This window comes from Brassica napus, chromosome C3 (assembly GCF_020379485.1).
Source record: "Brassica napus cultivar Da-Ae chromosome C3, Da-Ae, whole genome shotgun sequence".
Classification (NCBI taxonomy): Eukaryota; Viridiplantae; Streptophyta; class Magnoliopsida; order Brassicales; family Brassicaceae; genus Brassica; species Brassica napus.
In genome coordinates this window covers 4525454-4546020 of record NC_063446.1, presented here as the reverse complement: position 1 = coordinate 4546020, position 20567 = coordinate 4525454, and the positions used below count along the sequence as shown (strand labels likewise).

General features: G+C 42.1%; 4 protein-coding genes and 1 pseudogene across 7 annotated transcripts; all 5 read left to right on the top strand.

Annotated features, from left to right (window-relative positions):
* The first annotated feature begins 176 nt into the window (after window positions 1–176).
* Window positions 177–3600, top strand: LOC125584130. Of its 2 annotated transcripts, none has more exons than XM_048752050.1 (2): window positions 177–738; window positions 876–3600. In XM_048752050.1, the coding sequence occupies exon 2, from the start codon at window positions 1682–1684 to the stop codon at window positions 3155–3157; it is 1476 nt and encodes a 491-aa protein (XP_048608007.1). In that variant the 5' UTR covers window positions 177–738; window positions 876–1681; the 3' UTR covers window positions 3158–3600. The 2 variants fall into 2 exon arrangements, with proteins under 2 accessions (XP_048608007.1, XP_048608006.1); XM_048752049.1 differs by having other exon boundaries at window positions 177–791.
* LOC125584458 lies at window positions 3391–7284 on the top strand. The gene has a single exon (XM_048752941.1). The coding sequence runs from the start codon at window positions 3391–3393 to the stop codon at window positions 7282–7284; it is 3894 nt and encodes a 1297-aa protein (XP_048608898.1).
* A 1018-nt stretch (window positions 7285–8302) lies between these two features.
* On the top strand, window positions 8303–13148 carry LOC106386565 (disease resistance-like protein DSC2). 2 transcript variants are annotated; one of them, XM_048752047.1, is made up of 5 exons: window positions 8303–8909; window positions 9134–10226; window positions 10319–10606; window positions 10707–12170; window positions 12271–13148. In XM_048752047.1, exons 1-4 carry the CDS (start codon window positions 8326–8328, stop codon window positions 12039–12041), a joined length of 3300 nt encoding a protein of 1099 aa, XP_048608004.1. In that variant the 5' UTR covers window positions 8303–8325; the 3' UTR covers window positions 12042–12170; window positions 12271–13148. The 2 variants fall into 2 exon arrangements, with proteins under 2 accessions (XP_048608004.1, XP_048608003.1); XM_048752046.1 differs by having other exon boundaries at window positions 8306–8909; window positions 9134–10235.
* LOC125584457 lies at window positions 12219–13393 on the top strand (annotated as a pseudogene).
* Window positions 13394–13722: 329 nt separating this feature from the next.
* Window positions 13723–19165, top strand: LOC106386568 (disease resistance-like protein DSC2). Of its 2 annotated transcripts, XM_048752044.1 has the most exons (7): window positions 13723–14070; window positions 14306–14416; window positions 14491–14559; window positions 14713–15204; window positions 15384–16485; window positions 16561–16839; window positions 16928–19165. In XM_048752044.1, exons 3-7 carry the CDS (start codon window positions 14528–14530, stop codon window positions 18449–18451), a joined length of 3429 nt encoding a protein of 1142 aa, XP_048608001.1. In that variant the 5' UTR covers window positions 13723–14070; window positions 14306–14416; window positions 14491–14527; the 3' UTR covers window positions 18452–19165. The 2 variants fall into 2 exon arrangements, with proteins under 2 accessions (XP_048608001.1, XP_048608002.1); XM_048752045.1 differs by having other exon boundaries at window positions 14306–14559.
* Window positions 19166–20567: the final 1402 nt, after the last annotated feature.

Sequence of the window (20567 nt, the reverse complement as noted above, 5' to 3'; positions counted from 1 at the left end):
GTCCTAGGCAAGCTATGGCAATACCCCTCTAGGTCCATGGTCCACATTTGATTCTAGTGTCGTTTGTTATGTTTAGAAAGAAAAAAAAGTAATTTAGTTCATTTAGTAAAAAAAATACTGATTATAAAGACCAGTAATCAGTATTTTTTTTTACTAAATGAACTAAATTACTTTTTTTTCTAAAAAAATACTGATTATAAAGACCGCTTAAGTGGAGAAAAAAAGAGAGAAAAGGTCGTGGGTTTCATCCTCTCTGGCGGCCTCCACGGCGCTGTGAGAGGAGTGTATAGCTCTAGGGTTTCCTTGTTTGCTGTGTGCAGTTTCTTCCGGACAAGTGTTTTACCATCGTGATTTAAGGTGAGGAGGGGTGAAAAGATTTGTTTTGAGCGCCGGTGATATCTCTTGTGGTCTTCAGAGTCGATTTGGAGTGTTGGTTCAGATCTAGTACGGCGAGGTTGTGATTTGGAGCTCTGGTCCCCTTCGATTCAGATCTGGGTTTGTTACCTAGGGTTTGGTCGTTTTGGTACTGTAGTAGTTTTTGGCTGCTGATTTGATCTTTTGACTTTCTTTTCGTTGTCTTCATCTCTTGTTCCTATTTCGTTGGAGGTCTATAGTGATGGCTTGTCCTTTTTTTCTTGTTGGCTTGGTAGTTCGTTTGAGCCTTGTTGGTTTAGGATTTGGGTGGGTTGTCTCTGTTATGAGCATGGGTTCGATGGCAAGACGGAGCTTGGACTTCAGGTGCAGTCTCCTTTTCCTATTGTGGTAGTAGCAGTGTTCTCTTGCCGGTCCAGGTTGGTGCGGATTGCATTTTTAATAGGAGTCGAGTGACTGACGAGGCTTGTGTGTTTGTTGGGTTATGATTTACTTCTATCTAGGTGTAAAGGAGCCTAAAAAAATGTGTTCCAGCCGTATTGAGAGTTATGTGGAGCGTGAAGCGCTCAGGCTTTTCGGGTTGTGAAGTCCTGGTTTTAGGTTTCTAGTTGGGGATGGTATCGTTTGGCCGGCTGTAAGCGGCAGCGATAGATCCGAGATGAGAAGACTTGGTGTCTTCGGTTCTAGAAGTGGAAGGTATCGTACGGCGGGCTAAGGGCAGCTACGATATATCCAGATCATTGATATCTATTACGTGGGAACATTGGTTATGCTGAATCGTCTTTTAACTTTGTGTAGCTCGTTTTTGTTGGTTATGTTTTAGTTGCGGTTCCTAGCTTAGGTTTCGTTCCGTGTTTATGTTGTATTTGAAAGTTGTTCCAGTGTGGGTTCTAACTGTCTTTCTTTGGGTTTTTGTTTCTGAGGATTTTATGATATCCGCCAGCATCGCTAGCAAAACTTGTGTTCTAACGTTTAATGAATATCATCAATTCAGAGGGAAAAAAAAAAAAAAGACCGCTTAAGTATATTGGCTAGAGAGAGGAGTGAGAATTTGCTCTCAAGGAACCCCAAGTGGGTTAAAGTCTTCTGTCGGTAGAAAGAGTTTTTTAATTCGTCTTTGGTGAGTGGAGGTGGTTAAAACACGTTTTTATTTACCTCTTCTTATCCTCTTTTACGGAATTCAAGTGGTTTTGCTCAAAAATCAAGATTTTTTGAGTGTTTCTGAAAGCTGTTCTTCAAGTCTGTTTTTTAAGTCTGGGTAGCTGGAAAAAATAACTTCTATTGGTACTTAACCTATCTGCCGGAAAAGATGTCTATTGCTATGGATAGGGCTTTAATGGCTCTGTCTCTGGAAGAAGAAGAAGAAGAGCCCTTCACTATGCCAGATCGTCTGGGCTTCACTTCTGTCGAGGAAAATCGCCTTAGTCTCATGGGGAGAACCTTGAATCCGGAGTGTCAGCGTATGTCTGGGCTTATAACTACTATGCCTCGCAAATGGCAAAAGGAAGGGAAAGTCAGGGGTATAGCTTTATCCCAAGAAAGGTTCCAGTTCATCTTCAACACTGAACATGACCTTCTGGACGTACTGGAAAAAGGTGTACAAACCTTTAATGAATGGCCGATGGTGCTGGAACGCTGGGTTGAGAACCCGCCGGAGGATTATCTCCAGTATTTTCCTCTGTGGGTAAGGATCAGTCATATACCAGAGGAATACTACACAATAGAGGCGTTAACTACCCTGGGTGATATGATTGGAAAAGTGAGAGTTGTGGCTTTTGACCCCCTGAAGCCGGTTACGCAGCCGTACATCCGGGTCCAAGTTATCTTCAACGTCGCTAATCCGCTGAGAATGGCTAGAGTCATAAATCGCAAGGGAGGAAAGTCGGCCACCATTCACTTTGATTATGAACAGGTTCAGAAGAGATGCTTCACGTGCAAGCGCCTCAATCATGAAAAGACAATATGTCCAATTGAAGTGAGGAAACGTCAAGCTGAAGCCCAAGCGAGGAGAAACAAAGCTAAAATGGTGGCTCCTCCTACTCCCGTGACCCTAACCAAGGATGACCCTCTCTTTGGCATCTTGGATGAGTCGCAGGTGGGTCTGGATCCACTCTCAGGAAGACCAAAAATTGCTAAAGAAGTACTTCAGGAAATGAGAAGATACATGGTTGCGAACACAGGGGAAGACAGAGCCATCAAAATGGACAGAGTGAGGTCTACGGTTAGAGAAGCTGAATCAGATCCAAGAGCTCAGAGGACTGTGCTTCGCCTTGAAGTTCCCCCCATTGTAACAAGTGACCTTAACAGAGGAAAAGACTTGGTGTTTGACTATGGAGACAAAGGCCAGAAGAAGGTCTCTTTCGAGCTAAATGAAAAGCCAGAAAAGCTCATGGCGGGGGCTATCAAAGCTTTCAAACCCCAGTTCGTCTCAAGTGATCCTATACTTGGGATTGGCCACTCAGATGCAAGCAATGTAGCCAGTGTACAGAGGTCCTATTCTGATAGTCCTACGGTTTTCCAAATAGGTTCTATGGAGCCTGGATCTTCCGGGACTATCACCAGGAAACAGTACGTGAGGCGCCGGCCTCCAAAAGGAATCAGAAAGGCAGCGGCTCTGGCTTTGATGGACCAATCTCAGGAAGATGTGGAAGATAGGAGGGAAGGTAAGCAGGAGGTAGGAAGCAAAAAGAGAAAGAAGATGGAGTCAGGAACGGGTGGAAGGTCTACCCCTAAGGCGCAATGCCTTACGACGATCCCAAGTGAGGGATTGTCCAAAGACCAATGAGCATTATGAGCTGGAATTGCCAGGGCTTGGGGCGGCCTCAAGGTCTGACAATTCATCGTCTCCGGGAGATGCGTAGAAAACACTTTCCGGAGATTCTGTTTTTGATGGAAACTAAACATTGTCGAGATGATCTAGTAGATATTCAGGTGTGGTTGGGTTATGATCGTGTATATACTGTTAACCCGGAAGGCTTCAGCGGAGGTCTGGCCCTTTTTTGTAAGAAAAACTTAAAGATGGAGGTTAAATTTGCGGATAAAAATATGATAGACTGTTTGGTTCAGTTTGGAGAAATCACTTTTTTCCTCTCTTGTATATATGGCGAACCCGCCACTGAGGGGCGTGATGCTGTGTGGGAAAGACTCAATCGTTTTGGTACCAACAGGAAAGAACCATGGTGCCTTATCGGGGATTTCAACGAGATACTTAGTAATGAAGAAAAGACGGGAGGTCCAAGAAGATCGGAAGCCTCTTTCGGGCCATTTGCGGATATGCTGAAGATCTGTGGTATGGAAGAATTGATCAGCAAGGGAAACAAACTTACTTGGGCTGGTAAGAGGTGGAAAAACTGGATACATTGCGCACTGGACAGATGCTTCGGGAACAAGGAATGGCACAAACTGTTCCCAGCCTCTAACCAATCTTTCTTGGATAAGCGTGGCTCTGACCACAGACCGGTCTGGATGAATTTCTATGCCTCTCATCAAGCTTTCAAGGGCCAGTTCAGATTTGACAAAAAATTCCTCATCCAACCAAACGTGAAGAATCAAATCTGCATTGCGTGGTCGTCGAATCGCAATGGTCAGCATCAGTCTGTATCCCAAAGAATTAGAAGCTGTAGGAATTCTCTAAGCCGCTGGAAGAAACAAACGATGTTCAATGCGCAGGACAAAATACGTCTCCTCCAAGAAAGGCTGGAATGGATGCAATCAAGAGATTACCCTTGCCTCTTCATGGTCAACATCATTAAGAGGGATCTGATAAAAGCCTACAAAGAAGAAGAATTATTCTGGCAGCAGAAATGTAGAGACAAGTGGCTACTTCAAGGGGATCGTTGCACTAAGGTCTTCCACTCGGCAGTCAAAACAAATAGATCCAGGAACTCGGTTTCCACGCTGAAAGATGAATCAGGAAAGTGCCATTGGTCTGAAGGTGCGAAAGCAGAAGTAGCCATTGAGTACTTCTCTAACATTTTCCGATCGTCAAACCCGCAACCTTATAGCTCTGTTCTGGAGAGTATGATTCCCAAAGTCTCGGACTCTATGAACGAATCTCTCACCAGAGTCGTTTCTAAAGAAGAGGTTAGAGAGGCAATATTCTCTATTGATCCAGACAGTGCACCGGGACCTGATGGGATGACGGGCCACTTCTTTCAACGATATTGGGACCTAATTGGAGAGCAAATCACAAGGGAGATTCAGGAGGTCTTTACAACGGGGGCTCTCCCTAGAGAATGGAACTTCACGTATCTGTGCCTCATCCCCAAAGTCAAGGACCCAGAACTCATGAAAGACCTGAGACCGATCAGTCTCTGCTCAGTTTTGTACAAGACGGTCTCAAAGATTTTGGTTAGAAGGCTCCAACCGTTTTTACAAGACATCATCTCGGTTAATCAATCAGCATTTGTGCAGGATCGCCTCATCTCAGATAACATAGTCATTGCCCACGAAGCAGTTCATGCACTGAAGACCCACCATTTGATTTCTATGGAGATGATGGCTGTGAAAACGGATATGTCGAAAGCATACGACCGCGTTGAGTGGAGTTATCTCAGTTGCTTGATGCGGGCGCTCGGGTTTAGCCTGAAGTGGGTGGAGTTGGTGATGATGTGTGTATCATCAGTGTCCTATGCGGTTCTCATCAATGACCAACCATTTGGCTTGATAAATCCCCAAAGAGGTATCCGCCAAGGAGACCCACTATCGCCTTTCCTATTTGTCCTGTGCACTGAGGGTCTGACTCACTTGCTAAACGTTGCGGAGAGAAATGGGTTGATCAGTGGCCTGAGGTTCTCAGAGGTTGGCCCGACTGTGTCGCATCTGTTGTTTGCAGACGACAGTTTGTTCCTATGCAAAGCTAATGTGAATGAAACCTCTGCGCTTCAAAGAATCCTCAACTTTTATGGTGAAGCCACTGGACAAATCATCAACCTTGAGAAATCATCTATCTCTTTCGGTGATAAGGTAGATGAAGGAACAAGAGCGAGAATCCAATGGCTCCTAGGAATATTTAATGAGGGGGGAGCAAGCAAATATTTGGGCTTGCCGGAATGCTTCTCAGGCTCAAAGGTGGATCTCTTCTCTTATCTTAAAGACAGAACTCAAGATCGGCTTGATGTATGGTACTATAAGCGCTTGTCGCAAGGTGGAAAAGAGGTCATAATCAAATCGTCGGGATCCTCCCTCTCAACCTTTGCAATGTCTTGCTTCAAACTCCCCAAATCAATCATTGACAAACTCTCATCTATGCTGGCGGCTTTTTGGTGGGGAGCTGAGCCTCACATCAGAAAAATTCATTGGGTTGCATGGGAACGTATGTGTCTACCGAAGGAACAAGGCGGTTTGGGTTTTACAGATTTAGAAGCATTTATTCAAGCAATGCTAGCGAAACAAGCGTGGAAAATGATATCTCAACCGAAATCTCTCCTTGCACGTTACCTGAGAAGTAGGTACTTTCCCGGTGGTGTCTTCCTTTCGGCAACTTTAGGTTCGCGACCGTCATTTGCCTGGCGCAGCCTGTTGCATGGAAGAGAGCTGCTGGTCAAAGGCTTGAGACATAGAGTGGGCAATGGGGAAAATACCAAAGTCTGGACTGACAAGTGGATTGAGGATCCTGTAGAAGGCATGAGAGCACCATGGATCAAGAACTACAACTTCGATGTGAACTTGCGGGCAAGCTCTCTGATTGATCCTCATTCAAGGAGATGGAAAAGGTCAGCATTATGTGAAGTCTTTGTTCCAGAGGACATACAATGGCTGGAAAGAAATCAACCGGTGGTGTTGATGGAAGACTTTCACTCATGGAAGCTTACACGAAGTGGCCAATTCACAGTTAAGTCAGCCTACCGACTGGCCTTGGAGGAAAAAACTAGACAAAACCAACCAGAAGCTATCAATTTACCGTCAGTTAACATCCTCAAAGAGAGAGTTTGGAAAGTCGTAACAGTCCCAAAGATCAAAGTTTTCCTTTGGAAAGCCTTAAATGGAGCCCTTCCAGTGGCAGAGCAGATTGAAGCTAGGGGGATGAAGGTGGACAGCAGATGTCAAGTATGTGGAAACGGAACTGAATCGATTAACCACATGCTCTTTGAATGCCCACTTGCACGCCATGTGTGGGCTATCTCGGGCATTCCCAACCCGCAAAATGGTTATCACTGCTCCTCGATCTTTGTCAACTTCAGTTACCTCCTCAACTTGGAGGAAAAACGGGAGTTGACTCCCCATTCGATTAGAAGTTGGCCATGGATACTGTGGATCTTATGGAAAACGAGAAATGAACTCTTGTTCAAAAGCTTAGCGCCGACCCCAACAAATGTTATGCAGCGTGCAACACAAGACTCTGAGGAATGGTTTGAGGCGCAAACTGTGGAGGAAAATATCACGCTGGACACTACTGTGGGGGCTCAAAAGGAGATAGTGAGATGGAAACCTCCTCCCAAAGATTGGATGATGTGCAATGTGGGATTTGATTGGAATAGATCCAAAAATCTGGTGGGAGGAGGATGGGTAATTCGAAATGAGAGAGGAGTGGTTGTGTGTCACGGTAGAAGAGCCTTCAGCAACATCAAGTCGAGGGATGAAGCTAGGCTTTTGGTCATTCTCTGGTCCTTGGAGAGCATGCGAAGCCATAAAATGTCTAATATAATCATTGCTGGTGAGTTCTCGGAGATGTTTGGGGCGGTGGAGCGTCCACAAGCTTGGCCCTCCTTTCTTCACTATGCAGGACAAATTGAATCTAGTATGGCAGGGATTGCTGGGTGTAAGTTGCAAGTGGCGAGCAGAGAAATAAACAGAGGAGCTACTTTCATTGCACGAAGCGTAACGGGTCAGGGTCTGGTCAGATCATATGTTCAAAGTGGCTACCCCCCTTGGCTTTTTGAGTTCTTTGTCAATGAAAGCCGTTACCTTTAATGAAGGTTCTTGAAGTGAAGACTGGTATCGAGGATGGATTAAGGAGAAAATGTTTGTTCCAAATTCTTCCTTTCCTTTTTTGTACTATATTTGGCTGACTGTTCTTTTGGATCAGAGGTTGTTGTCTTTGTCCTCTGTGGATTGTAAAGCTTAGAACTTCAATGATCAATGGAATCTTAGTGAAAAAACAAAAAAAAAGACCGCTTAAGTTTCTTAAAGAACCAATAGTTTGGTGAATATGTGTATTAAATTAACTATCAATGATTTTGCATCAACAAAAGCTAGAATAAAACGTGTCTTGTGATTATTTTTTGTCCTATAAGAGACTGATACTTGTAAATATATATTGTGTTTTATGATTTAGAGATTCATAATTTTCTTTTATTCCTATATATAATATTTAAACTTTTATAATATGTATTATTGATAAAATGGTGCATATTACATAGAATCAAAGTCTATATAACCATCTTGATTCTGATGGTTACATTTGTGCTAATATAATCAATAATTGTATATGTTCTATCATGCAATCTCATAGAAAAACATTAGGTATTCTAGAGTTTTTGCTACTCTTATTTCATTTTGTTGTTGTATCTTATTCTTGAGTGCCACGATCAGAGATAGACAAGACTTAACTGTCTAGTTAATACATGCTAAACAGCTATAATAAATAAGTAAAGAACCCTGTAAATTGATCACTCTTATAATAGTTACTGAAATTGCTCTAGGTCTGAACTGTCTACCACGTAAACTTAGATCATTTATGAAAAGTTTCTTGCTGAGGTTCAACGTGAACATGGCCAACTTGAGAAGATGTGGGGTAGACTCATGGTAATCTCTTACCCTATTGTGATATCAAAATCTTGGTCTCTCCTTGTAAGTCAATGTATTTGCATCTTTTCCTAGTCAACTGTAGGAGGACGCTGAAAAGTTTCTTGCATTCATGATACTTCCTCTCCACTTGACAAGTCAATTGTAAGAGGACCCCCAGAAGTATACTGTTTCCTTATCACTTTACGCGTTCTCACCTTTTTTTTCATGTGGCTACGAGCCACACACACATATATACAAAGTCTCTTTTTGATTATTTCTTCTTCGATCAGATCTGAAAGCTTTGTCATTCTCTTCAGAATTTCTTCGTGCTTGTTTTTCATGGCTTCTTCATCATCTGTGTCTTGCGGTTCGTTGTATGACGTCTTCCTGAGCTTCCGTGGAGAAGACGTGCGCAAAGGGTTTCTTAGCCACGTTGTGAAAGAGTTCAAAAGCAAGGGGATCTCACCGTTCATTGATAACGAGATGGAGCGAGGCAGATCTGTCGGTCCCACGCTTGTAGGAGCGATCAGGCAATCAAAGGTCGCCATTGTCTTGCTCTCCCGTAACTACGCTTCTTCAAGCTGGTGTTTGGATGAGTTAGTGGAAATCATGAAGTGCAGGGAAGAGGATAAGCAAAGAGTGATCACCGTTTTCTACGAAGTGGATCCATCTGATGTTAGGAAGCAGTCTGGAGATTTCGGAAAAGCCTTTGAGAAAACCTGTGTGGGGAAAACTGAAGAGGTGATACATGAATGGAGGCAAGGTTTGAAGGAAGTCGCGGGTATAGCTGGTTATGCCTCTAGCAACTGGTTCGTTCATTTTTTTTTTTGTTTTTTGAATAGATGTTAAATTAATTCAGTCGCCAAATACTATTTACATCGTGTGTTATTTATCTGATAGTTTTGCTTCGGAAAGAAAGATTACATAGGAATACTTATCGATACTCGAACCATGTTTCCATGGCTTTCACTTTTATTATGTGTCGCTGCTTTTCATGATGTATGTTCTAATGGATAGCCTCTGTTTTTGTTAGTGGGAGTGAAGCTGATTTGATCAACGAACTTGCCTCAAATATTATGGATGTGTTGCCTTTGACACCATCAAATGATTTCGATGACTTTGTTGGCTTAGAAGATCGTGTCATGGAGATGAAAACGATGTTGAACCTACAAACAAAAGAAGTTAAGGTGATTGGGATTTGGGGTACTGCCGGGATTGGTAAGACGACCGCCGCCAGAGTTTTGTATAACCAAATCTCTCCTGGATTTTCATTCAGCACATTTTTGGAGAATATCAAAGGATGTTTTGAGAGGTCCTGTGGTAACGATCATCAGTTGAAGTTGCGTTTTCAGGGAAAGTTGCTGTCTCAAATTTTTAACCAAAAGGATATTGTGGTTGGTCACTTGGGATGGGCACCACAAAAGCTGAGTGACAAAAAAGTGTTGGTTGTTCTTGATGAAGTGGATAGCTGGTGGCAACTAGAGGAAATGGCAAAAAGAGCATGGTTTGGTCCCGGAAGTATGGTTATCATTACAACTGAAGATAGAAAACTTCTCAAAGCACTCGGACTCGAGGCCAATCAAATTTACGAGATGAAACTTCCAACTGGATATGAGGCTCGTCAGATCTTCTGTCTATCTGCCTTCGGTCAGAAGTTTCCAAATAATGGTTTCGAACATCTTGCCTGGGAAGTTACTTGGCTTACGGGTAATCTACCTCTAGGCTTGAGAGTCATGGGGTCGTATCTACGTGGATTATCCAAGGACGAGTGGAAAGACGCACTACCAAGCCTCAGGTCTAGCCTTCACGGGGAAATTGAATCAACTCTAAAATTGAGCTACAACGTCTTAAGTGATAAAGAAAAAACTCTGTTTCTGCATATTGCATGTTTCTTTGTTGGTTTGGAAGTTGATCAGGTCAAGAGTATACTTGAAAAAGGTGATTTGAACGTCAACCATGGGTTGCAAACCTTAGCTTATAGAAGTCTTATATCTATAGAGTCCAGATACGTAAGGATGCATAGTTTACTGGTACAAATGGGTAAAGAAATTGTCTATGGACAGTCTGCCGAGCCTGGAAAGCGACAGTTCCTGACGAAAGCCACTGAGATTTCTGAAATTTTCGAAGTAAATACTGTAAGTTCCTCTTCTTTTTTAACATCCCGTCTTCTGTTTTTATTAAGCTGAGATTTTGTTTCTTTTTGAATAATATATTATAGGGTACTGGAACTGTACTAGGCATAAGGCTCCCATATTATCCAGAGAAAGTACTCCAAATGAGTAAAAGGGCTTTCCAAGGGATGAACCATCTCCAGTTTCTACATCTCTCCTCTGATGATACCTTATGCTTACCTGCCGAAGGCCTCAACTGTTTTCCCGACAAACTCAGATTGCTAGATTGGAGACGGTGTCCATTGAGAATTTGGCCTTCCAAGTTCTCTGGAAAGTTTCTTGTTGAACTAATCATGCCCCACAGCAACTTTGAGAAACTTTGGGATGGAATCAAAGTAAAAATATTCTGCATTTGTTTTTGTATTATATTGCGTGTAAAGCGCTGTTAGTCATTTCTCTAAAATTTTAATCTTTTTTTTTTTTTTCTTTGTCTAGCCTCTCCCATGTCTCAAGCGGATGGATTTGAACAAGTCTAGCCACCTGAACGAGATTCCAGATCTCTCGAAAGCAACGAGTCTCGAGATATTAAATCTCAGTCACTGCAGAAGTTTGTTAGAACTCCCCTCCTCTATCGGTAGGTTAATCAGTGTCGAGGAATTAGACCTCCGTAGATTCTCGAGTGTGGAAGAACTCAGTGATTGCTCGGGTTTGCTCGATCTGAGCTATTCTGGGATAGGGGCATTGGAATTGCCATTATCAATTCGTACTTGGTCTTGTTTTTATAGATTGGATATGTCAGGGTTGAGTGACCTCAAGAAATTCCCAAATGTTCCTTACAGCATCAAAACATTGGAGCTGAGCTACACAGGGATAGAGGAAATTCCTCCATGCATTGAGAATCTATATTGTCTGGAGGAACTAACTATGTGGAAATGCAAAAATCTGGAAATTGTATCTCCAAACATTTCTAAGTTGGCAAACCTTGAGACTATTCAACTGTGTAAAGGTGGCGGAGAGACGTTTACAGCAATGATGTATGGGTTTGCTAACTGGCGTCACCAGTGGATTCTCATATCAGACTTAAACATTCACTACATTTTACCGAGATGTCTACCGGAGAAGGTTCTTACGCCTCCATTTTCATCATTATGTTTAGTCGGTCCTGATTTAAAGACTATTCCAGATTGCATCAGACGTCTCTCCGGACTAGGTCAGCTTAATATCTCACCTTGCGAAAATCTCACAGCACTGCCACCGCTTCCAGCATCCCTTCTAGCATTAGATGCATGCGGTTGTTACTACTTGGAGAGTATAGACTCTTCTTTTCAAAATCCAATTCGCCTAAACTTTGCTGACTGCTGCAACCTGAATCAAAAAGCGAGAAAGCTCATCCAGACAGCACCTGGCGAATATGCATATGCGCTCTTACCGGGTGAAGAAGTGCCTGCACATTTCACTCACCGAGCTATTTCTAGTTCATTAACGATCGATCTGACTCCAAGACATCTTCCTTCATCCTTCAGATTCAAAGCTTGCGTCTTACTGTCAGAACTCTGTGGTTACCTTAATGTGTCTTGTTGCGTCAGAGGTAAACAGAATGGCCTCACTGCCCCATATGGATCAACCCAGCTTCGTTATATGCCATATCTATACTCATCTCGAAACCATCTTTATATATTTGAAGATTATGTCTCTCTAAGCCAGGATTGCCCTGAAGCCAAAGACCCCACTTTCAGCGAGCTTTCGTTTCTGTTCACAGTCGATGAGGCCTTGGTGGTTGAGGGCTGTGGTGTAAGAATTTTGGAGGTACTTGATGGAAAAGAAACTTAATACAGAGACGAGGAGCACGAAACGTGTTGTGATGTTGTTAGATTTTCTGATTCCGCTGCACTGTAAGTTTCCAAGAAGAGAAGCATCAATCTCAACACCCCCAGCACACTGAATCTGGGATCTTTTCAGGTTTGGAGACTCGATCGCTATAGCTTCCTTAACCAATCATAGAATGATATGTCTGGAGTTTGTTGCTGATTATTTGCTCTTTTTGTTTCTGTTTTGACAGACCTATGAAAAGAGATACATCCAACAGTGGCTGATGTACAAACAGACATGTCCCAAGACCAAAAAGTCCTCTCTCACCGGTTATCCAACAGTGGTCACCCAACCATTTGGTCGATGAGTTGATTGCGCAATGGTGTCAAGCCAACAAGTACGATCGGCCAGAAGCATCTGATGCACCCATTGGATTGTTCAGTGATGACATAGACCTATTGCTTCAGCGGATCTCCTCTCCCTCTTCAGTTGAAGATCAGACAAAAGCTGAAAATGAGCTGCGTCCCCAGACCAAGAGACTTGACAATGTCCCGGCCTTGTTTGTCGCTAAGATCCATGCATCCATCTCACAGTTGCTCACTCCGCTCTCTGCTTTGGGAGAGGCCATTGACTCTAATCCGGGCCTTCAGAAGGATATCATCACTGCATTGCTCTACATCTCGAGTTTTGAGGAGAACAAAAACAGCAGTTGCTCAGCACCCTCTTGTGATCCCACTGCTTAAGAAGGGGACAGCTAAGACAAGAAGTAACTATGCAGAGGCTTTATGGTTAAGTTGATTCTAACAAGATCATCATCGGGAACTCAGAGACACTCAAGGCTTTGGTACATGTCATCAAAGAGGATCATTTCACAGCCGCCATAAGCGCCTCTTATGCTGTTTTCCAACTCTGTTACCTACCGCAGAACAGGGGCAAAGTGGTTTCAGAAGGTTTGATTCCAGCGCTGATCAACAGGATTAAATAAAAAGATTAGTTTTGCGAACTGAGTCTTGATGATGCATATAAAAAGTTTAGAAAGAAGCAAAAGTTGTATAGTTTTCTGTGAACGTTAAGTGCCTAAAGAGGGCCTGAGTGTTGCTACTCTTCATTGAAGTTTCTGATTCATAATCTGGCTAGTGAAACCATCCGAGAGGATCGCGTAAGTCCCAAGTAATGTGGTTCTCTCTCTTGTATTCATCAAAATGCTATGCTGTGCACTGTCCCAATCATGCAACGGCAGACACTTTGACCACTCCCACCTTTTTTATCTGTAGAGTTGTGCGTTATTTTTATCAATCGGAGTTTGGTTTGTACATATACCATTTTTAGGCGGTTCTATACTGAATTTTTAATACATAGAATGGCATTTTATATAGGTATTGACTTTATAAAAGACATTGTGATCACAGCCAGCGTCTGTTGTTTGATGTCTATTGGCTTGATTTGACTTTACGTTACTTGTGTGCTAATATAATCAATAATTTCATGTGTTATATCATGCAATCTCATAACACACTTAAGGAACACCATTCCGCTAATAATTTTGTAAATTTAAGGTTCAAACAATAGAACACTGCTAGAGTGTAAATCACTAGTGTATGGACGATCTAATTTAGGAACACAGTAACATTATACAAAAAAGAAATGAAAACTTAAACATTGACCACACTACAGTTATGCTTAAACATATTTGAAAACTTTAGTTTTTGATAGGAAATAAATGATCGGGGAAAAAATCTATTTTATTCTAAACCAATCAGAAGCGAAAGCGGGAATGACGTGGCAGAGGAGGAAGCAACAAGCTGAAATCGAAGTTTTCTCACCGGCGATACTATCCCGACTCTTTCGATCCGGAGCCGTTAAAAGATCCGCCGCAGACCTCGGCGTCCTCCGGCACCGGAAACGATAAGATCCGCTACCGTTCGCCTCCCTCCACTGAGCTCATGGAGTCCGAACAGCCACGGTTTGATATTGATGCTGGAACCTCTGGAATTTGGATCGAAATTAGGATATTCTTCCTCTTGGGAATGAACCTGAGCTCTTCGTGCAGGTAACAACATTGATTCTCATAATCGATGCTCATGAATGTTACTGGATATGAGACTAGTACTACCACTTTTACCTGCATTGCATGATAGATCTCGTCGTTGTTAGCTTGATTCAGTTTTCTTATGGTGAATTCGTGGTACATTTGTGCTATTTAAATTGATATGATTGTCCGTGTGTGAAAAGACTTGTGCTTTCTGGAGATTTTAGCTCAGAACTTTTCAGTGATTTCATTTCAGCTTAAACCGTGCACATGCTCTGGACTGCCAAGTACTGTGAAGAAGTTTCTTGCCGAGATTCAACGTGTACAATGGCCAACTTGAGAAGATGTGTGGAGGAGGACTCATATGGTAATCTCTTAGCCTATTATGATATCAAATCTTGGTCTCTCCTTGTAAGTCAATGTATTTGTATCTTTTTCTAGTCAACTGTAGGAGGACGCTGAGAAGTTTCTTGCGTTCATGATACTTCCTCTCCACTTGACAAGTCAATTGTAAGAGGACCCCCCAGAAGTTTACTGTTTCCTTATCCCTTTACGCGTTCTCACCTTTTTTTTTTATGTGGCTACGAGCAACACACACATATTTACAAAGTCTCTTTTTGATTATTTATTCTTCAAATCTAAAAACTTTGTCATTCTTTTCAGAATTCCTTCGTGCTTGTTATTCATGGCTTCTTCATCATCTGTGTCTTGCGGTTCGTTGTATGACGTCTTCCTGAGCTTCCGTGGAGAAGACGTGCGCAAAGGGTTTCTTAGCCACGTTGTGAAAGAGTTCAAAAGCAAGGGGATCGAACCGTTCATTGATAACGAGATGGAGCGAGGCAAATCTGTCGGTCCCACCCTTGTAGGAGCGATCAGACAATCAAGGGTCGCCATTGTTTTGCTCTCCCGTAACTACGCTTCTTCAAGCTGGTGTTTGGATGAGTTAGTAGAGATCATGAAGTGCAGGGAAGATGATCAAAAAAGAGTGATAACCGTTTTCTACGAAGTGGATCCATCTGATGTTAGGAAGCAGATCGGAGATTTCGGAAAAGCCTTTGAGAAAACCTGTGTGGAAAAAACTGAAGAGGTGATACATGAATGGAGGCGAGCTTTGAAGGAAGTCGCGGGTATAGCTGGTTATGCCTCTAGCAACTGGTTCGTTCACTAGTTTTCTTTTTAATGAATGCTCAACTAATTTAGTTTTGCTTAGGAAAGAAAGATTAAATATGAATATTTATCGATACTAGAACCATGTTTCCACGGCTTTCTTTTTTTGCTGTGTGTAGCTTCTTTTCATGATGTATGTTCTAATGGATATCCTCTGTTTTTGTTAGGGAGAGTGAAGCTGATTTGATCAACGAACTTGCCACAAATATTATGGGTGTGTTGCCTTTGACACCATCAAATGATTTCGATGACTTTGTTGGCATAGAAGATCGTGTCATGGAGATGAAAACGATGTTGAATCTACAAACAAAAGAAGTTAAGGTGATTGGGATTTGGGGTACTGCCGGGATTGGTAAGACGACGGCCGCCAGAGTTTTGTATAACCAAATATCTCCTGGATTTTCATTCAGCACATTTTTGGAGAATATCAAAGGATGTTTTGAGAGGTCCTGTGGTAACGATCATCAGTTGAAGTTGCGTTTTCAGGGAAAGTTGCTGTCTCAAATTTTTAACCAAAAGGATATTGTGGTTGGTCACTTGGGATGGGCACCACAAAAGCTGAGTGACAAAAAAGTGTTGGTTGTTCTTGATGAAGTGGATAGCTGGTGGCAACTAGAGGAAATGGCAAAAAGAGCATGGTTTGGTCCCGGAAGTATGATTATCATTACAACCGAAGATAGAAAACTTTTCAAGACACTCGGACTCGAGGCCAATCAAATCTACGAGATGAAACTTCCAATTGGAGATGAGGCTCTTCAGATCTTCTGTCTATATGCCTTTGGTCAAAAGTTTCCAGATAATGGTTTCGAAAGTCTTGCTTGGGAAGTTACGAAACTTGCGGGTAAACTTCCTCTAGGCTTGAGAGTTATGGGGTCGTATCTACGAGGAATGTCCAAGGACGAGTGGATAGACGCACTACCAAGCCTCAGGTCTAGCCTTGACAGCGAAATTGAATCAACTCTGAGATTGAGCTACAACGTCTTAAGTGTTAAAGAAAAAGCACTTTTCCTGCATATTGCATGTTTCTTTGTTGGTTTCAAGGATGATAGGGTCAAGAGTATTCTTGAAAAAAGCGATTTGAACGTCATCCATGGGCTGCAAACCTTAGCTTACAGAAGTCTTATATATGTAGAGCACAGATTAATAAGGATGCATAGTTTACTGCAACAAATGGGTGAAGAAATTGTCTATGGACAGTCTGCCGAGCCTGGAAAGCGACAGTTCCTGACGAAAGCCACTGAGATTTCTGAAATTTTTGAAGAAAATACTGTAAGTTCCTTTTTTCTTCTGTTTTCTTTATTTTTTAAGCTGAGATTTTTTTTCTTTTTGAATAATCTTTTAAAGGGTACTGGAACGGTTCTAGGCATAAAGCTCCGAGAATTAGAGGGAGAGGAAATCCAAATGAGTGAAAGCGCTTTCCAAGGGATGAACCATCTCCAGTTTCTAGATGTCGATTGTATCTTATGCTTACCCGAAGGCCTCAACTGTCTTCCCGACAAACTTAGACTGCTAGATTGGAAGCAGTGTCCATTGAGATTTTGGCCTTCCAAGTTCTCTGGAAAGTTTCTTGTTGAACTAATCATGCCCAACAACAAATTTGAGAAACTTTGGGAGGGAATCAAAGTAAAAAATAGTAGGCCTTTTTCTAATTATATATAATTGCGTGTAAAGCGCGGTTAGTCATTTCTCTAAAACTTTTTTTTTTGTATAGCCTCTCCCATGTCTCAAGCTGATGGATTTGAGCTACTCTGACTATCTGAAAGAGATTCCAGATCTCTCGAAAGCAACCAGTATCGAGATACTAAAACTCCATGACTGCAGAAGTTTGTTAGAGCTCCCCTTTTCTATTGGTAGGTTAATCAATCTCGAGGAATTATACCTCAGCTTTTGCGGGAGTTTGGAAAAAATCGGTGGTTGCTCGAGTTTGGAAAAACTCAGTGATTGCTCGAGTTTGAAAGAACTCGATCTGAGCTATTCTGGGATAGGAGCATTGGAATTGCCATTATCAGTTCGTACTTGGTCTAGCTTTTATAGATTGGATATGTCAGGGTTGAGTGACCTCAAGAAATTCCCAAATGTTCCTTACAGCATCGTAGAGTTGGATCTGAGCAACACAGGGATAGAGGAAATTCCTCCATGCATTGAGAATCTATATTGTCTGGAGAAACTAAAAATGATGGGATGCAGGAAGCTGGAAATTGTATCTCCAAACATTTCTAAGTTGGAGAAACTTAAGACTATTGCACTGTGTAAAAATGGCGCTGAGGCGCTTGGTGTGGATGGACCTTTTAAAGCAACGATCGATGGGTTTGATAAATGGTGTCACCAGTGGCTTCTCATATCAGACTTAAACATTCACTACATTTTACCGAGATGTCTAACGGAGAAGGTTCTTACGCCTCCATTTTCATCATTACGTTTAATCGGTCCTGAATTAAACACTATTCCAGATTGCATCAGACGTCTCTCCGGACTAGGTCAGCTTGATATCTCAGCTTGTCGAAAGCTCACAGCACTGCCACCGCTTCCAGCTTCCCTTGAAGCACTAAATGCATGCGGGTGTGCCTACTTGGAGAGTATAGACTCTTCTTTTCAAAATCCAATTCGCCTAAACTTTGCTGACTGCTACAACCTGAATCAAAAAGCGAGAAAGCTCATCCAGACATCAGCTTGCGAATATGCGCTCTTACCGGGTGAAGAAGTGCCTGCACATTTCACTCACCAAGCTATTTCTAGTTCACTAACGATCGATCTGACTCCAAGACATCTTCCTTCATCCTTCAGATTCAAAGCTTGCATCTTACTGTCAAGACTCCTTGGTTCCCTTAATGTGTCTTGTTGCGTCAGAGGTAAACAGACTGGCCTCACTCTCCCATATGGATCAACCCAGCTTCGTTATATGTCAGATCTATACTCACCTCGAAACCATCTTTATATATTTGAAGATTCTGTCTCTCTAAGCCAGGATTTCCCTGAAGCCAAAGACGCCACTTTCAGCGAGCTTTCGTTTCTGTTCACAGTGAGGGATGATGAATCATCCTTGGTGGTGGTTAAGGGCTGTGGTGTACGAATTTTGGAGGCAAACAATGAAAATGCAGATAATGATGATGATGATGAAGGTGGTAATGATAGTAAAAGTGCAGACGATGATGATGATGATACTGATGACGTTGATGAGGATATAGAGGATGATATCGATGATAATGACGCTGGCTTTTCTGATTCAGTAATTTGACATAAACATAGAGGCAAACAAAAGAAGGAAAAGAATCAGGACGTGAGGACAGTGCAGAGACGAGGAGCTGGAAACGAATGAGGTTAAGCCTTGTGTAAGTGTTGTGATGTTGTGGCGAGAATGGTGTATCGATTTTCTTTCGCATGTGCGGTCTGAACACGGGTAACAGAGACAGAGAGAGGACCAGGCTGAAGCTGATCAAAGAAGAGGAGGATAAATACTCGACATTTTCGAAGCTTGCAAAGCAAGGATCACAACGTGCAGTGAAGGAAGCAAAAGCGATATTGCAGTGGATCAAGAGGTCCGGTACAGGTGAAGAGCCATAAAGGGGATGAAGGGAAACACCGCACTCAGGTCTTGTTGATAATAAAAAGTCAAATTCTGTAAACTGAGTCTTGATGATGCATGTAAAAAATTTAGAAAGAAGCAAAAGTTGTTGCTACTCTTAATTGACGTTTCTGATTCATAATCTGGCTAGTGAAATCATCCGAGAGGATCGCGTAAGTCCCAAGTAATGTGGTTCTCTCTCTTGTATTCATCAAAATGCTATGCTGTGCACTGTCCCAATCATGCAACGGCAGACACTTTGACCACTCCCACCTTTTTTATCTGTAGAGTTGTGCGTTATTTTTATCAATCGGAGTTTGGTTTGTACATATACCATTTTTAGGCGGTTCTATACTGAATTTTTAATACATAGAATGGCATTTTATATAGGTATTGACTTTATAAAAGACATTGTGATCACAGCCAGCGTCTGTTGTTTGATGTCTATTGGCTTGATTTGACTTTACGTTACTTGTGTGCTAATATAATCAATAATTTCATGTGTTATATCATGCAATCTCATAACACACTTAAGGAACACCATTCCGCTAATAATTTTGTAAATTTAAGGTTCAAACAATAGAACACTGCTAGAGTGTAAATCACTAGTGTATGGACGATCTAATTTAGGAACACAGTAACATTATACAAAAAAAGAAATGAAAACTTAAACATTGACCACACTACAGTTATGCTTAAACATATTTGAAAACTTTAGTTTTTGATAGGAAATAAATGATCGGGGAAAAAATCTATTTTATTCTAAACCAATCAGAAGCGAAAGCGGGAATGACGTGGCAGAGGAGGAAGCAACAAGCTGAAATCGAAGTTTTCTCACCGGCGATACTATCCCGACTCTTTCGATCCGGAGCCGTTAAAAGATCCGCCGCAGACCTCGGCGTCCTCCGGCACCGGAAACGATAAGATCCGCTACCGTTCGCCTCCCTCCACTGAGCTCATGGAGTCCGAACAGCCACGGTTTGATATTGATGCTGGAACCTCTGGAATTTGGATCGAAATTAGGATATTCTTCCTCTTGGGAATGAACCTGAGCTCTTCGTGCAGGTAACAACATTGATTCTCATAATCGATGCTCATGAATGTTACTGGATATGAGACTAGTACTACCACTTTTACCTGCATTGCTTGATAGATCTCGTCGTTGTTAGCTTGATTCAGTTTTCTTATGGTGATTCGTGGTACATCTGTGTTATTTAAATTGATATGATTGTCAGTGTGTGAAAGGACTTTTGCTTGCTGGAGATTTTACCTCTGAACTATTCACTGATTTGATTTCAGCTTAAACCGTGTACTATATTGCACATGCTCTGGGGAAGACCAAGTATCCGGACTCTGACATTTACTGGAAAGATTTCGAAAACAAGTACCACTTCTCTTGTCGGTTCACAACTGACTTCATCATCACTAGCACTTACCAAGAGATCGCAGGAACGTAAGTTACTACTTAATATCGAGAAGTGTTTTTTCTTCGGTACGAGTTCTCATTCAAGTTTTTTTTTTTGCTCAGGAAGAACACGGTCGGTCAGTATGAAAGCAATTGAGCTTTTACACTCCTGGGACTATACAGAGTAGTTCACGGCATCAATGTGTTTGATCCAGAGTTCAACATAGTCCACCAGGAGCAGACATGACTATTTACTTACCTTTTACTGAAAAAGATAAATAGAGTGCATAATGTTTAGTCGAAATCATCAGGCTGCTCTCGAGGGGACTGCGTAAGTCCCAACTTATTTGGTTCTCTTTTGTCTTCTTCCAAATGCTATGCTGT

Coding starts and splice junctions, on each gene's coding strand:
- LOC125584130 (XM_048752050.1), top strand. CDS start 1,682: ATGTCTATTGCTATGGATAGGGCTTTAATGGCTCTGTCTCTGGAAGAA.
- LOC125584458 (XM_048752941.1), top strand. CDS start 3,391: ATGGAGGTTAAATTTGCGGATAAAAATATGATAGACTGTTTGGTTCAG.
- LOC106386565 (XM_048752046.1), top strand. CDS start 8,326: ATGTGGCTACGAGCCACACACACATATATACAAAGTCTCTTTTTGATT. Junction 8,910..9,133: donor GGTTATGCCTCTAGCAACTG/GTTCGTTCATTT, acceptor TGTTTTTGTTAG/TGGGAGTGAAGCTGATTTGA. Junction 10,607..10,706: donor AACTTTGGGATGGAATCAAA/GTAAAAATATTC, acceptor TTCTTTGTCTAG/CCTCTCCCATGTCTCAAGCG.
- LOC106386568 (XM_048752044.1), top strand. CDS start 14,528: ATGATACTTCCTCTCCACTTGACAAGTCAATT. Junction 14,560..14,712: donor CTCCACTTGACAAGTCAATT/GTAAGAGGACCC, acceptor CATTCTTTTCAG/AATTCCTTCGTGCTTGTTAT. Junction 16,486..16,560: donor AAATTTTTGAAGAAAATACT/GTAAGTTCCTTT, acceptor AATCTTTTAAAG/GGTACTGGAACGGTTCTAGG.